General features: G+C 42.5%; 1 protein-coding gene across 1 annotated transcript in view; it reads right to left on the bottom strand.

Annotated features, from left to right (window-relative positions):
* mre11a (MRE11 homolog A, double strand break repair nuclease) overlaps positions 1–16,272 on the bottom strand; it is a 69,616-nt gene that overhangs the window by 39,776 nt on the left and 13,568 nt on the right. The window contains exons 7-12 of the mRNA XM_076981397.1: positions 12,969–13,083; positions 12,360–12,545; positions 6,497–6,668; positions 1,722–1,802; positions 1,428–1,557; positions 871–974 (exon numbers count right to left, since the gene is read on the bottom strand). Coding sequence (XP_076837512.1) covers positions 871–974; positions 1,428–1,557; positions 1,722–1,802; positions 6,497–6,668; positions 12,360–12,545; positions 12,969–13,083 — 788 coding nt within the window. The remainder of the gene's footprint in view (positions 1–870; positions 975–1,427; positions 1,558–1,721; positions 1,803–6,496; positions 6,669–12,359; positions 12,546–12,968; positions 13,084–16,272) is intronic.

The raw sequence follows: 16,272 nt of genomic DNA, 5'->3' as shown, positions 1-16,272 counted from the left end.
TGATAAGTGCAGGCTTGCATTACCGTCCACAACAGGCTGAGAATTTCATGGGATACTTAACGGAGGATACCAGAGGTGGAGGAAGACCTAAATGTACAAACATCTGAACATGAGAAGGTGTCTTACACACATTCCTCTTCAATCTGCCAAAAGCATACTGTGAAATAGTTTAAGGTGGTCCAGTTTACACGGAACTAAAGTAAATATGGACCCCACACTGACCATTTCACACTTGTTCTGGTCATGTAACCAACGCCCCTTGAGGAACTGATATTCACATTCCTCTCGGAAGTTCTGGAGATCTTTTTGGAGACCTTCATCTAGACCTTCACTGGTAGCGATATTTGGAGTGACATCATAGGATGTTTGTATAAACACTCCCGCTAAAATTTTTGTAACTTTTATAAACTTCCTGGCAAGATAACATGTGCTGCTTTAATGGAAAGATAAGTCCTCGTCTAGACACCATCATGGGGATAATGACCTGGTGCACTTTTAAAAGTCCCCCTACACTGTAAGAGGTGATGGTGCAGGATTGTACTCTGGGAAAATGCTATTACTGATGTGGAAAAGACGGACTGTGTGGATATTGGATTAGAAGGTTTTCAGACTACTACCACTATTGTTGCTGTTATTATTATTGACAATGAGATAAGCCACTTTTATTTATATCTGTCTGCTGATATTTTCTGGATTTGTATGTTGGGCTATAGTGGGATGTGATGATCCTTTTCTTCTCCATTCTTTTCTTCTTTCCACTTTCTTTGCCACTGATCAAAACTAATAAAAAGAGCTTTGATCAAAAGGAACACACACAGACATGCACGCACATGCCCACACACACAGACGCACACACAGACACACACACACCTTTTCAGCAGTCTGGAAATACTCCTTCACAAGATCCTCCACACGCAACTGAAGAACCTCAGAAGATGGACGAGAGAGAAGTGCCCCAAAGTCTATGCCCTCCTCTACAACACACACACACACACACACACACACACACACACACACACACACACACGCACGCAGGGTCACGCACGCAAACAAGGACACACAAACAGAAACTTGGTCAAAGTGCAATCAAAAACAGAAGCAATTTGTATTACAATGAAACAGTCTATCATCAGTCTGAACTGGACTGTTAATTGGAAGTGGAAGAGACTCCCAGCATAGTGAAATAAACTAGAGACACATTACAGATCATTAATATTCAGACGGCATTAGACCCAGATCAAGCACACTGGCTTAAGAGTAGTGTGTGGCCTGCCAGCCCGGATTCTCCCAAATTAACATGAAAAATCACAGGCAGTTTGCGCTCAGTTAGAGCTATGGGTGTGCATACGTGTGTGTGTGTGTGTGTGTGTGTGTGTGTGTGTGTGTGTGTGTGTGTGTGTGTGTGTGTGTGTAAGGTCCCGTCTTGCCTCTGATGCCGTCCTTGGCTTCTCTCTGTCTGGTGAAGTGCAGGATGTCCTTAGGGTTCGCCACTCGCTCCACAAACTTCTGACTGAACCGCATAGTGTTAAAAGACTCAAACCCCCCACTATAATCAACCTGAGAGACAGAGAGAGACGAACAAAAGACAGAGACATGAAGAGAGTGAGCAAAATAATGAATCAACATTGTAAATCCATATGGTCATATCACAGTCTTAATCACACAAACAATGGGAGGATACGTGTGTGTGTGTGTGTGTGTGGGTGTGTAAAGATACAAACTCTGAGTCTGATGAGAGGTTTCTCGGGTATTAATGGGTTTCCAAGTCTGTCTCTCTCTGCTTCCTCCAACATCTCTTCCACCTGATAAATAAAGTTAACATCAAACAACTAGACCATAGGGCCAGTTCTCCCTGGTTGTTCTGTGTTCCAGGGGACGGGGTAGGATTCTCACACCCTCTCTGGTAAATATCATTAAACACAAATAAACACAAACACAGCGGTTAGCATGGGTGCAACCCCCAACCCCAACATAAACCCAACTTTTCAAGTTTCACACCCCAATCGATCCCAGACAAAACCATCTATAATATGCAATCTATGAAATGCAAGCGATTATTGTTTAAGCGCTTTGAGTACACGTTACAGATGAGTGTGTGTGTGTTCGTCTATATATGAATCACACTGCATCTCATTTTATTTATGAGATTTATTTCTTTATTTCATAGCAGCTTCTGCTGGACCAACACTGCCATGGAGAACATGGTGCTTTAGTTCACCCACATATTCTACATCCAGCAACTTTAGACACCAGAGTGTTGACACTGCGCGGGTCAGAATGTGTTCTGAAGTGAAGGAGCAATCGCAGCACATGATGGCGTGTTTATTTGTAGATGTTTCATTAGGTGATGGACCCTTCATTAAATCTGATCAGTGCAAAACTCATAAGCAGGCATGCAAACAGTGGTAACCTTGGAAACAGAGAGGAGTTCACTTTTTGTGCACTTAGATACATGCTGAGGACTGAAGCATATGCACTTACCAACACACACACACACACACAATATACACACACACACACACACACACACACACACACACACACAATATACACATACACACACACACAATATACACATACACACACACACACACACACACACACACACACACACACACACACACATACAATCAGAATCCAGGGTCAAGGGACAATGGCAAGCATGACAATCAAAAATATAAATACAAAATATTTTTTACAGTCAGAGTAGCTGTGGACTAAAAGTGATAACTGTGTTCCCCTGAGGTCATCGGGACTGCTGTTTACATTCGTTCTTTCAGCTTTCAGCCATGTATAAAACAGCACAAGTCGCTTTCACCGCCTCGAAAATGCAAGAAACTCTGGATCATCATAGCGGCCGACGCTGCAGGCCCTCTGCACCACAGACAGGCCCCCGGCACCACAGACAGGCCCTCGGCACCACAGACAGGCTCTCGGCACCACAGACAGGCTCTCGGCACCACAGACAAGGCTCTCGGCACCACAGACAAGGCTCTCGGCACCACAGACAAGGCTCTCTGCACCACGGACAGGCTCTCGGCACCACAGACAGGCTCTCGGCACCACGGACGGGCTTCTTTCACCCCTCACAGAACAGATCATGAAATCTTGATGGCACATTACTGCAGTAATGAAACATTTGCATGTTTCGCATGTAACAACCAATACGGCGAAGAGCTTGTAAACTCGCAACCCATGAAAACGTTTATTTTTTGCTGGAAGTCCAGCGATGGCGGCTTCAATTTGCGAAATTAATTAAATGATTGTTGCTGAGCAACAGTGCAGTGTTTACTTCAGCTCCTACTCTGTTGACGCGTTGGGGCAATATTAGTGGTGTTAATAAAACACTGAACCCCCACAGCAGGACTCGGGTCATATTCATCTCATCGGAGAGGCATAATCACCTGGATGACTCCTGTCTGAATCACCTGGATGACTCCTGTCTGAATCACCTGGATGACTCCTGTCTGAATCACCTGGATGACTCCTGTCTGAATCACCTGGATGACTCCTGTCTGAATCACCTGGATGACTCCTGTCTGAATCACCTGGATGACTCCTGTCTGAATCACCTGGATGACTCCTGTCTGAATCACCTGGATGACTCCTGTCTGAATCACCTGGATGACTCCTGTCTGAATCACCTGGATGACTCCTGTCTGAATCACCTGGATGACTCCTGTCTGAATCACCTGGATGACTCCTGTCTGAATCACCTGGATGACTCCTGTCTGAATCACCTGGATGACTCCTGTCTGAATCACCTGGATGACTCCTGTCTGAATCACCTGGATGACTCCTGTCTGAATCACCTGGATAACTCCTGTCTGAATCACCTGGATAACTCCTGTCTGAATCACCTGGATAACTCCTGTCTGAATCACCTGGATAACTCCTGTCTGAATCACCTGGATAACTCCTGTCTGAATCACCTGGATAACTCGACCACGACCTATAAAGACTTAAATGTACTTCAAAACATCCTAGTTTGGAACATTTGTTGTCTGCATGTTTGCTGACAAAGAAATAAATTTCTTTAACCATCAGACATGATTTTGTAGTGGCCAAAGTGGAGCTAAAATTCAAACAATGAAATAATGGTGCTGCTGTGTGTGTGTGTGTGTGTGTGTGTGTGTGTGTGTGTGTGTGTGTGTGTGTGTGTGTGTGTGTGTGTGTGTGTGTTGCACATTCACATACGTTCATCAGGTTTTCAAAAGCACTAATCTATTTAATCTTGTGCATTCTTATTTTAGTCTTTCAATTTTACTCTAATTGAAGTCTAACTGGGAGAGCTTCATACATTATGAGTTGCAGACCAAAGCCACAACAATGCTTTGGGTTCAATCTCTGCACTCTTTCTCTGGGTGTGTTAAATGGTATCCGACCTGGATACTCCCTGCCTGCAGTATAATATAGATTCGTTTTCTTCATATGGCCACAGGGAATATAAAACACTTTTCAGAAGTCTAGTCTACAGCCTGAGAGAAATCTTTCTTGAACGGTACAGATGCTATAAAATTATAATTCTGTATATTTCTGTAAATTCTGTGTATTTCACATACACAGTGAGCTGGTGGACGAGGGTATGAATATATTTTAACAGAATGATGTGAGTTTATGGGGAAGAATATACAGCATATGGGCAAAAGTATGTGGACACTAATGGTTTGAAAACTTTATATCACAATTATAATGACCAAATTAATGACAGCCATCAGTATTATTGTGATGATCACATTACAGCACCGGACCCCTCCCTTCAGGTGTGTGTGTGTGTGTGTGTGTGTGTGTGTGTGTGGTCTGCATCCATATATGTACTTCCTGTGGGTGTGGTTGTTTATGTATGTGTTCACCTATCTTGTCAGTCTAACATCAGCCTTCTGTGTTGTATTTGAGCATGTAAAACATTATATAATACAAAGGAGCAGACATTAAGAAATGTAGTGTTTCTCTTGCTTGAACACTTCCAACCATTTTGAGCAATTACTATTAGCCATTACTATCATCGTAACTATTATTAGTAGCAGTAATAGGCCTAACTATCAACATTAACAATAATACAATTATTATTGTTGTTATAGGTGGTTTAAGAATATAATGATAATGCTGAAGAAGGAAAATAAATAGTGTTTTCTAACGTTCAGTTCCATTAAGATCAAAACAGGATGATTGATTTAAGACTTTAAGAGATCAGCTGGCTCACTGGGCCTCACACAAACACAACCAATGCTGATGAGAATCACACACTGAGGGAGGATATGGATTTAAACTCTGTGTAAACATGTAAACATACACATTCAGCTATGCACCTGATGCAGGAAAATAGCCAATTCCACTACATCAGTCTTTTTTACAAAAGCAGGTCAAACTGAAAGCTTCAGTTTTTATTACTGACAATTAGCAAATTAGACAATCTTGACATTTACCCAATTACAAAGTCTCATGTTGACACATCAGACTTCATCCTCTTAGAATGCTAAAAATCTTGGGTGTGCTTACACTGTCTTTGAACATGTTCTCACGGACACTAACAGTCAGAAATTTTACAAAAGTTCATCATGAAACCAGTAACCATTTCACTGCTAGAAAATTGCACTAATTTTTGAGTTATGGTGCATTAGCCGTACCCACTGCAAACAGGTATAATTATAGAGTCATATGACCTATAATAACATAATGCCCAAGTCTTACCCTAGACTCCAGAGCAGTGGGAATGTGCTCTCTTGAGTGGAAATAATAGCTATGACGTTCTTTACGGGCTGGATTCAGTTTCTTAGTTCAAGCAAAGGGTTATGCCAGTGCTATATCACAGAAATACATTTTAGACAGGTTTATCTTAGCGATAATTATAGCGATATTTAGATTAAGGTCTTTTCCTATTCCAACTGCGCCCCTGTGCCGATATCCCCACTCTGTCCAAAAGCTGGTGCTAAATCCTCCCAGAAGACAGGCTTCCCTGAGGAGCACAGACCCAGACCATGCCTGAAGTACATACGAGATGTGCTGTACTTGTGATGTTAACAAAACAGTGGGGAAGGCGTCCATGTGAAACACTGCACCACTTTATTAGCACAATAGGGGACCTGAAACATGATGTGAAATAACCCAGATGAAAGTTTAGCATCCATTTCTTTGTTTTTTTTCCTGGGTAAGCCACAGCCTTTGTGATGCACTTGACTTTCCATAGCTGGCAGTAGAAGTGTGACCAACAGAATCAGATGACGCTCCAATACTAGCAGCTGTTCACAGAGAGCTTGAGATGACTGCAGTCTGAGGCCTTTCTCATAGCCTTCAGCAGACAAACATATCATCTTACTCCGTGCTAACTGCTTTGAGCAGAACTCTTGAATTACTTCTAATGATAAGATACCATGAACTTCTCAAACAGATATATATTGTTCCTAAAAGCTCATTATACTGTATTATACATGTTTGCTAAGGCTGAACACAGCTGGAAAAACAAAACTTTGACTTTGTGTGCGCGCGTGTGTGTTACCTTTTGCTGGCAGAAGGCCTGAACTTTGTGATTGACATTGGGCTGCTCTGGGCTGAAGAGGTCAGGGTAGTCGGTCAGTGTTATGTCTTGAATCAGGAACTGCCTGACAGTGTGCAGAGGAATCTTTTGTAAATTCATCTTCCTTCCCTTCACCCTGAGTAAGCCAATGTGTCTGGAAATGGACACACACACACACACACACACACACACACACACACACACACACACACACACACACACACACACACACATTCAAAGGCTGTCAGAAAATGTATTTGCCTTTCATTTTGAAAACAATGCCATTCTGTAAAATGTCATTCAGTTATTCTATAACAACATGCAAAACATCAGTCATAAATAATCTCACGCTGTTCTTGTTTCCTCTGAACTCCTCTGAAGCTCATGTCTACATGTGGCGATGCAAATTTAGGAGAAAATGAAGCGAATTTGCAAACACTGGGAGCACTTTGGGGTTTGCCCCCAACTCCTGCTCCCGTCATGGCCAAACCTGGTGCAGACGCAGCTAGGAGCTTCTACGGCTGTCAGCCTCGCAGTTTGAGGGGGCTTTTTTGGCTTTCTGTTGACCAATGGCTGATGAATTTGTATATGCAATGTCCTTTCTTACCATGACATTATGTGTGCAATACCCCATTAAAAGTCAGCTGAGGGGAAGAACTTGTTTCTTTCTCTGTTTAAGCAGGGTGAATATGAATATCAGTGTGGCACTGTGAGCGTCACGGGGGGGTGAGGATTGGACGCCCACCACAACCGCTTCATTCCAAGATGAAAGAGAAATGCAAATGACGGTTGACAAACAGTGAACAAGACACGTATGTTGCAACACAGCGGGGTAACATTCAAACAGCTCACGGACAGATGTCATGACCGGCAGGGTGGTTCGGGAACAGAGAGTTAATGTACACACTAATTGGGAGTTTTAAACGTACACACTAATTGGGAGTTTTCAATGTACACACTAATTGGGAGTTTTAAATGTAAACACTAATTGGGAGTTTTAAATGTACACACTAATTGGGAGTTTTAAATGTACACACTAATTGGGAGTTTTAAATGTACACACTAATTGGGAGTTTTAAATGTACACACTAATTGGGAATGGAATGATGGTTCGTAAAACAAGTACGGTGTGGCCACAGGTGGGGGCGGAGTCACACTAATTGGGAATGGAATGATGGTTCGTAAAACAAGTACGGTGTGGCCACAGGTGGGGGCGGAGTCTTATGATTACGGCAGATGTTATACAATTTGGCAAATAAGCCCCTTTGACAAAGGGCTTTCTCTCCATGTAAAACAATACAATCCACCACAAAGTTGATTTCCTGCTCAAATCTGAGTACAAATCTGATCAAACAATCCAGTGTAACGACGTCAGGCCTACAGCTGTGCCCATCAACTTCTCCATTACCATTTCTCCAGCAGTCTGTACCTCCTCCATCCCCTGGGGTAAAGCAACAGCACAAAATGCCCCCTTCTTCTGCCCACACATTCCTTCTCTCTTCACCCTAGACACCCTACAGTACTGTCTAGTCCTGCACTCCACGCCAAATCACTGCCTGGGCCGTTTCCAGGATCACTGTGAGTATGTCAAGTTTCAAGGATTAGATAGGAATGGTCTCAATTGAAAAGCAGTTCAGCTAGACTAATCTGTGGTGAATTTTTTAATAGTTTAATCATAATGATTTAAGAACAACTTTACAAAGTTTTGCTAGTGTTCCCAAAAGCTACAAAATTATAAATTAGCTCTATGAAGTTGTCTTTTGTTAATTTTGCCTCTATATCTGTCCTTGAATAGCTAATTCACACACCTCAAGATTATGAACATCTTATTAAAATTTATTTAAATGAATGATAAATAAAAAAAACATGAGTCATCACACTTGTGATTGATATCTATCACATATTAAGGCTACGAATACACACACAATTTTCCTGCATCAATTCAGAACCACAGCAAATGGAATTGTTCAAAAGAGCTTTTTTCAAACGAAGAAATTGAAAGAAAGAAAGAAAACTTTCCCCAAAGTTCAGGGGAGTTCAACAAGAGAAAGAGAAGAAACAGGAGGACACCAAAAACCGTAAGTGCCTGTAGTGTCTTTAAAAGATCTGAGGGTAGAGAAGAATGGCGTGCGTAATAGACTCAGAGTTGGACCGCGGAACTGGGAGACTGAATGCATCAACGTGCTGCATTCAACACGAGGCTTTCTAATTATCAGACATTCTCATCAAAGGGTTTTCAACACAGAGAGTTGCCTAAGCACTCTGCAGAAATTAAGCACATACCTTGCTGTGCAGAAGTCAGAGACCGTCTATTTTCTCTGCATTTTTTGGAAAAGTGAAAAGAATATAACAGTGTTCCTTTGCTCTGCTCTTGATTAAAGACATTATCTTACGGCTAATTCTCTGTAGAAATATTTCCTTTAGAGATATGTGGATGGTTTGTATGGTTGCGTACATGTACACCTCTTCCATTACAAAGGCAACATTCATAACACTGCTTGTCCGTACAGCTGTAAATAGCAGGTGAAGAATACAGTAAATGTAAAGTAAAGTACAAGGACACAACTGGTAATGAATGAGTTCAGGTATTTCAGCAATGTGCACTGCGAACAAGCAGATTACATCGACATAAACCTAAATGTAAAACAGAAGGGGTGTTGTTATTGTGAACATATCAGCCGAAACTGATCACAAATTCAGTTTAGAAAAAATTGAGGCCTGCGTAAGAGATGTTAAATGCTGGATGCATACAAAGGCCGCAAGACAGAAAAAAACAGATCTAATTAGGCTTGTCACGATACTAAGAATTACAACTTCGATATGATACTTAAAAAAATATTGAAATTCGATACCATTTTCGATACCAAAGTCAGATACGGTGCTAATTTCCGTTTTAAAGCCTTTTTATTTTTTTTATAAACAAACAAATGAATGTTGCTTTGTGTTTGAAAATGCTTGAAATTGTAACTTCATTTCACAACAAATATCTGTCTGACTTAACAGTTCTTTTGTGTTAACAAATACGAGCATCTTGTAATTCCAGGGAGAGAACGTGAAGACGTTACGATTGGGCGTTTTGAAAATAAACAACCATTAAATAATGTGATAAAAAAGCGAATAATTTCGAGTATATGTATAAATATTTAACTATCCCAACAAACATGCGACGTCAGAAAGACGTTAAAATCAAGTCTGTATCACGTCGGTCAGTCTAGACCCATTTTTGCTGTCTGGTGGACGTTCAAAACTGGTTCAAAATCTGACAGTGTAACTAGGACCTTAACGTTTTAACTTAACACGAACGTCTATGACGAGTTTTCTATCTGAACGTCTGACTAGGACCTTTATTGGATGTCAGGACGTGCAAAAACTGCAACTGAACGGCAGTAATAGACGTTTAAAAAAGACGTCGCTAAAACTTTCATTCTGGCTTTTCAGTGGACGTCTTTTGAACGTCTGACAAAGTGTCTTTGCTCGTGCTGGGAAATATTGAAATGGACCTTGAAAGTGACATACAAGTGTTTGAATTCCACAAGGTGTATGAATTCTGCAAACATGACTTTGTTCATCGCGCTGAAGCGCGGCGCACGCGAGGTCGTGCACCTCTCGAATTTTGTAACTTAGCGCTATGGTCACTCAACCAGGCTTTAGCGCCCTTCGTTGAAATGTTCCAAAACCACCGCTTGCGGGCTTGTTCATGTCCTTCGGTTTTCCATCTGTATCTGCTTCGAATACAACAGCACTGCGTTTGCTTTAGCTGCCATATTAGCATTACAAACTGTCCTGTGCATTACGGCAGCTTGGGTGGGTCAAACGAAAGCGCATTTTATGTAAAAAGAATCGATACTTAAGGGAAACGAGTATTGTACCGTTTCAGAAAGTTCAGTATCGATACGTATCGATATATCGATTTTTTTGACAACACTAGATGCTAATGCTAAATCTCGCAGACTACCCCATTACCCCATTACATCTAGGCATTATATTCGACTCTGACCTATCATTTGATAAATACATCTCTGTAACATTGCTAAGAATATATATATAGCTAAGAAATGCATTATCACAACATGATGCAGAAAAATTGGTGCACACCTTTGTTAGCTCCAGACTAGACTAGTGTAACTCACTACTATCAGGATGCTCAAATAGGAATCAAAATAAACTTCAAATAGTTCAAAATGCCGCAGCCAGAGTTCTGACTAGAACTAGAAAATTTTTATCATATCAGACCAATCCTATCAGCCCTGCATTGGCTCCCAGTTAAATTCCGTACTGATTTTAGAATTCTTTTATTGATTTATAAAGCACTGCATGGGCTTGCTCCCGAATACCTCCAGGAACTTATTTCATATTATGAACCCCCACGTCCACTAAGATCACAGGGTGCTGGTCTTTTATTATTTCCACAAATTAACAAGGTAACAGCAGGGGGAAGAGCCTTTTCTTGTAAGGCCCCCCAGCTTTGGAACAACCTTCCAGAATGCGTCCGGGACTCTGACACAGTCTCAATATCTTAGGCCAGGTTGAAAACCCACCTATTTAGTTTAACGTTTAGTAATTATTATCCCCCCTTAGATAAAGGTACAGATCCAGGGGTTCACAGGCGAAGGGTTTTATGGTAGACTGGGGCGCTGGTGCTGTCAACCTGTCACTGCTTGTGGTCACTCAAGTTTGGTGACAGTGCAGTGGATGGATGCCATTGTCTCAGAATGCTCCCTGTGTTTCCTTCTGGTTCTGCCCTTTTATTTAGGCTGTAATAATTTAAAGCTGGAGTTGCTGCCACACCCCAGAAATGTTTTAACTTCCTCAGTCCCATACAGAACTAATTGTTCCTATTTTTTCAAATGGCTGACTGCCTACCTGAGAAATACTGAGACGAGGAGAGACGAGTCTTTCCTGATATCCACCCTGGGCCTGCCACCTCCTGCCTAACCAGCTGTGGATGAAGGATCAACCCACTGCCCTGGACCCTCTCACAAGCCTGAATTCTCCTCTGCTATGGCTGTATCTCCGCAGCCTTGAACTACTACCAACCATCAAAGAGTTTAGGACTAAATAAGAACTACATAAAGAACTCATGTATATAAAAACACACAAAGATAAGAATTATTTATCATTCCCATCTTTTCTTTGTTTGTTTGTATCTCTTTTATTGTTGTCATGGTGACCAGCATGGGGAGGAGGATGGGTTCCCCCCCCTGAGTTCCTCTCAAGGTTTCTTCCTCATGCTCTTAGGGAGTTTTTCCTTACCAAAAAGGCTTGCTCATTGGGGGGCTTGGACTCGGGACACTTGTAAAGCTGCTTTGTGACTTTTACAACAACTGTTGTAAAAAGTGCTATATAAATAAATTTTGATTGATTGATTGAAGTGGAAGCCAGCATCGTCTAGGAACGGACGCTGGCCAATCACGATGCAGCTTCCATACGAACCCATGAGAGAGGGAGTGCTGTAGCGCATAACCATCACGACCTGCACCACGCGCAACGCAGTTACGAACTTTGGATCTGTAGCATCGTGAAATGGGAGTCAACCTTAATGTGGTGATACTCCAGACGCAGAGATGTGCTCCTCACTTCCACAAGCACTCCTTCTGGGGCAATCTGTCTACGCAGCTGCACACGAGGCTCCGATCGCTCTGCGCTATCCCCAGTGTTGGCAGGAGTGGTTGAACGTGCACCCAGGAGGAATGGAAACGTGACGGCATGACACGTGCGTCGCTATCGGGCCGTCTGATGATCTCGCCATCATTTTAGACAATCCTGCTCTAGCAGCAGCTGTAATACACAGGCGTCCACATGCTTTCAGCCATGTTCAAGAGTGTATAGGTGGCGGTGTGTTTACTTTTTGACAGCTTCCCCCGGAGACAGCGAGGTCACGACGGAGCTGCCGGGCTGCGTGACGTAGAAGAGCTGCTGTTCGTTTCGGGCCGGGGAAATCTTACACTCGTGTTCGTGTCCCCACACCACCAGGTCCAGGAAATCATCCAGAAACTGCTCAGGGATGTAGTTTGTAGCTCCGTGTTTACTCCTGCTCGCTCACACACACACACACACACACACACACACACACACACACACACACACACACACACACACACACACACACACACACACACACACACACACACAATTCTTTAAAGTATTAAAAGCAAATCAATAACTCTGAATGCAGGGGACAGGATAAGGAGCGATGAAAGCATGTTCACCAGAGAATTCCCAGCAGACAGAAGAGAAGAGAGGGGGAGAAAGAGAGAGAAGAAAGAGGAGAGAGAAGAGAGAGAGAAGAGAGAGGAGAGAGGATGGGAGGGGTCTGGTGCAACAATTCTGGAGGATGAATAAAGCAAGATGGAGAAAAGAAATCCAAACAGTTTTGAAAGGAAGATGGCATAGGAGGGGAGAGGAGGAGAGGGGAGGAGAGAGGTGTTGGGGAGGGGAGGTGGTAGATACACACCTGTTTTGATGGATGACAAACAGATTGAACCAGCTGCTCTCATCCTCGCGGGGGCGGAGCATGGTCACCTGGTTGTTGACAAACATGCGGTAGAGCCTTTCATCTGGGATGGAGCCTGAGGAGACGAGAAGCACTCGTAAAAACAGTTTTACAACACTTCAACCTGCCTGCTCCACAAACACCAAATGTACACGTACACATATACTCAAAATGATGAATTCGGTTTTTATCATATTAAAGGAGACAGTACCGTGTTTGGTAATAGCAGAAGAATACGTTTATTACATAAGTTTGTTGGCGTATTAAGATCGCTAAGCTAGCTAGCTTAATATATGCTTAAAATATAAGCTAGTTTGGTTAGGATTGCCTCCGGTAGATAGCTTAGCTACCAAGCTAGCATATGTTTTATGTAATGGTAGTTTACAATAAAATTTGTAATGTCTTCATTACATTTCAAGTAACATTCTGGAATTACAAGAGTTGGTACCCTGTATTTGTAACATAATCCTGTTCTGAACTATTCAGTCAGTTTGCTATTTGTTGTGAAACAAAATACAGTAACAATCTCAAGCATTTTCAGGAATTTATCCAAAATTCCAGCAATTTTCAAAGTGGAAAAAGCAACATTTAAACTCAAGCATTTTCAAGGATTTCAAGCAGCCGTACGAGCCCTGTTAGTCAGACCGGGGAAGACCGCAACACTCGAGCAAATCCTGACTGTTGCAGCCGCTCACCCACACCTGCCACTGCGACCGACAAAGACACGGTTCCTGCACCACGCTCAACAGTGCAGAGCTCACGGCTCCAGACTGTCTCTACGCTGCCAGGCTGCCTCTTATGATACCCGGTTAAATCACCTCCCAGCTATTCACATTGCTCACAATCCAACAAGTCCTGGACGAGTGGTGTTCTACATGAAGCCAGACACAAGCACACAGGAGTGGTTTATAAAGTCATGCCCGAGGCACTTGGCTCCACACAAAGCTTCACTTGCATTTTGTGCAACTGCAAATGCAATCAGAAGAGGTGCGAGACGGGCTTGCAGCAAGAGCCACAGCTTGTGGCAGGAACATTAGCATCAGAGACCGGCATGGCTGGTCTGCTCCTTCCCACGTGTCTCTAATGAGGCTTTGCAGAAGTAGATGAAGGCCAAAGTCCTCGACTCCATTCAGTTTGATTCAATTCAGTTCTTTTTTTGAAGTACTTTTTACAACAGACGTCATTACGAAGCAGTTTTACAGAAGTCTGGACCACTAATGAGGAAGCTTATGCCAAAGAAGGAGAATCTCAGAGCTGCCAAGGAGAACATCCAGCACCCAGAAAACTGCATTTTACGCTCCTCAAATCCCCCTCTTCCTCCACAGGCTAGGTTCTCCCTCACCACTCACACACGTGAGGGAGAGCTCACAATCTTGCCTTTAGAGGTTGATCCCATTAAGAGTGAGAGAGAAGAAAATGAGGGAGAATGAGAAAGAAGGGATGGAAAGAAGATAGAAGGAAGAAACCAAGACAGAAGAAAGATGAGACGGGGCAAGATGTGGCAGAGAGCAGAGCTGTCTTGTGATAGATCTGCAATGTAGGTAGGATGGGCACTTCACAAGAACAAGATGCTTTTCCCTCTTTTTTCTATAGACAGAGGAAAATAAATTTCATGTCTATTTAAGCTTTTCTTCAAGAAGAACAGTATAACAATTCAGACAGGAACTCTGGAGAGTAGTGAAACAGGTGAACAGTTCAGAAAACTGTTCATGCTACAGGTGAGTCATCACCCATCAGAATTTTAACATGAACATTCTGAGATTAAACTATATTAAAAAAAAACATTCAGTTCAATCAAGCAAAAATATTTTTATAGGCTCAGTTTGAGGCTCAGTTAGAAAGAAATTGCACATTTAGATCCAGAAAACTTCTGGTATTTCTGCAACTACTCCCTCACTCTGTAACCCCGCCTCTGGTATACTCCCTCACTCTGTAACCCCGCCTTTGGTATACTCCCTCACTCTGTAACCCCGCCTTTGGTATACTCCCTCACTCTGTAACCCCGCCTCTGGTATACTCCCTCACTCTGTAACCCCGCCTCTGGTATACTCCCTCACTCTGTAACCCCGCCTCTGGTATACTCCCTCACTCTGTAACCCCGCCTTTGGTATACTCCCTCACTCTGTAACCCCGCCTCTGGTATACTCCCTCACTCTGTAACCCCGCCTCTGGTATACTCCCTCACTCTGTAACCCCGCCTCTGGTATACTCCCTCACTCTGTAACCCCGCCTCTTGTATTACCATCACCTGTTCCCAGTTTGTCCACTCATTATCCTGTGTTTATATACCCTGTGTGTATATACCCTGTGTTTATATACCCTGTGTTTATATACCCTGTGTTTATATACCCTGTGTTTATATACCCTGTGTTTATATAGCCTGTGTTTATATAGCCTGTGTTTATATATGCTGTGTTTATATATGCTGTGTTTATATATGCTGTGTTTATATATGCTGTGTTTATATATGCTGTGTTTGCCTCTGTACGTTGCTGGTTATTGTTACAGTGGCTGTTGTGATCATATCCATGTTTTCTCCATCATATCCATGTTTTCTCTATCTCTCCATCATATCCATGTGTCCTCCATCTCTCCATCATATCCATGTGTCCTCCATCTCTCCATCATATCCATGTTCTTTCCATCATATCCCTGTTTCCTCCATGTTTTTAAGTTTGAACCTATTATTTATTTTTCCATGATGTTATCTGGTTATATTTCTCTATGATACTTTGAGTGCTTTAAGGCTTTTGAATATATGGGATGTGGCCAAAATAAACTCCGCAAATTTGCCCCGCCAACATTACAGAATAAGAGTCTCTTTGTACTCTCAGGCTGGAGTTCCTTTGTTCTTATCTCCATGTTTCAATTGGTGTTGTTTTGTTTCTGTTTTCATTTTATTCCACCTTAACGGCCTCCTCTTCACATTTTCCACCTTAAATCTTGTTTTCATATTACCATTTAATATGGCATGAAAAATAAAAAGCCTCAGTTTCATGAACAGCACAATATGTTTACTTTAAGCAGAAAGGAAGCCGAAATACAATCTGCATTTGAGATGGCAGACCTTTCCTGACAAGTCAATGTGACCTGGCACATAGCTGTGGCTGGGGGCGAGGGGCAGAGGTCAGAGGTCAGGCAGCAGTGGGCAGGATGCGGGTGAGTGCTCTGTTAAAATCTGCTCTTTAAAGAAAGCTGCTCGTGATCTTTCAGAGAAAGAAAAGAAGCGTTTGTTTGGAAAGGAAACAGTGTGGAAAAAGTGTGT

This window comes from Brachyhypopomus gauderio, chromosome 19, assembly GCF_052324685.1.
Source record: "Brachyhypopomus gauderio isolate BG-103 chromosome 19, BGAUD_0.2, whole genome shotgun sequence".
NCBI classification, from domain to species: domain Eukaryota; kingdom Metazoa; phylum Chordata; class Actinopteri; order Gymnotiformes; family Hypopomidae; genus Brachyhypopomus; species Brachyhypopomus gauderio.
This window is presented reverse-complemented; position numbering and strand designations above follow the sequence as displayed.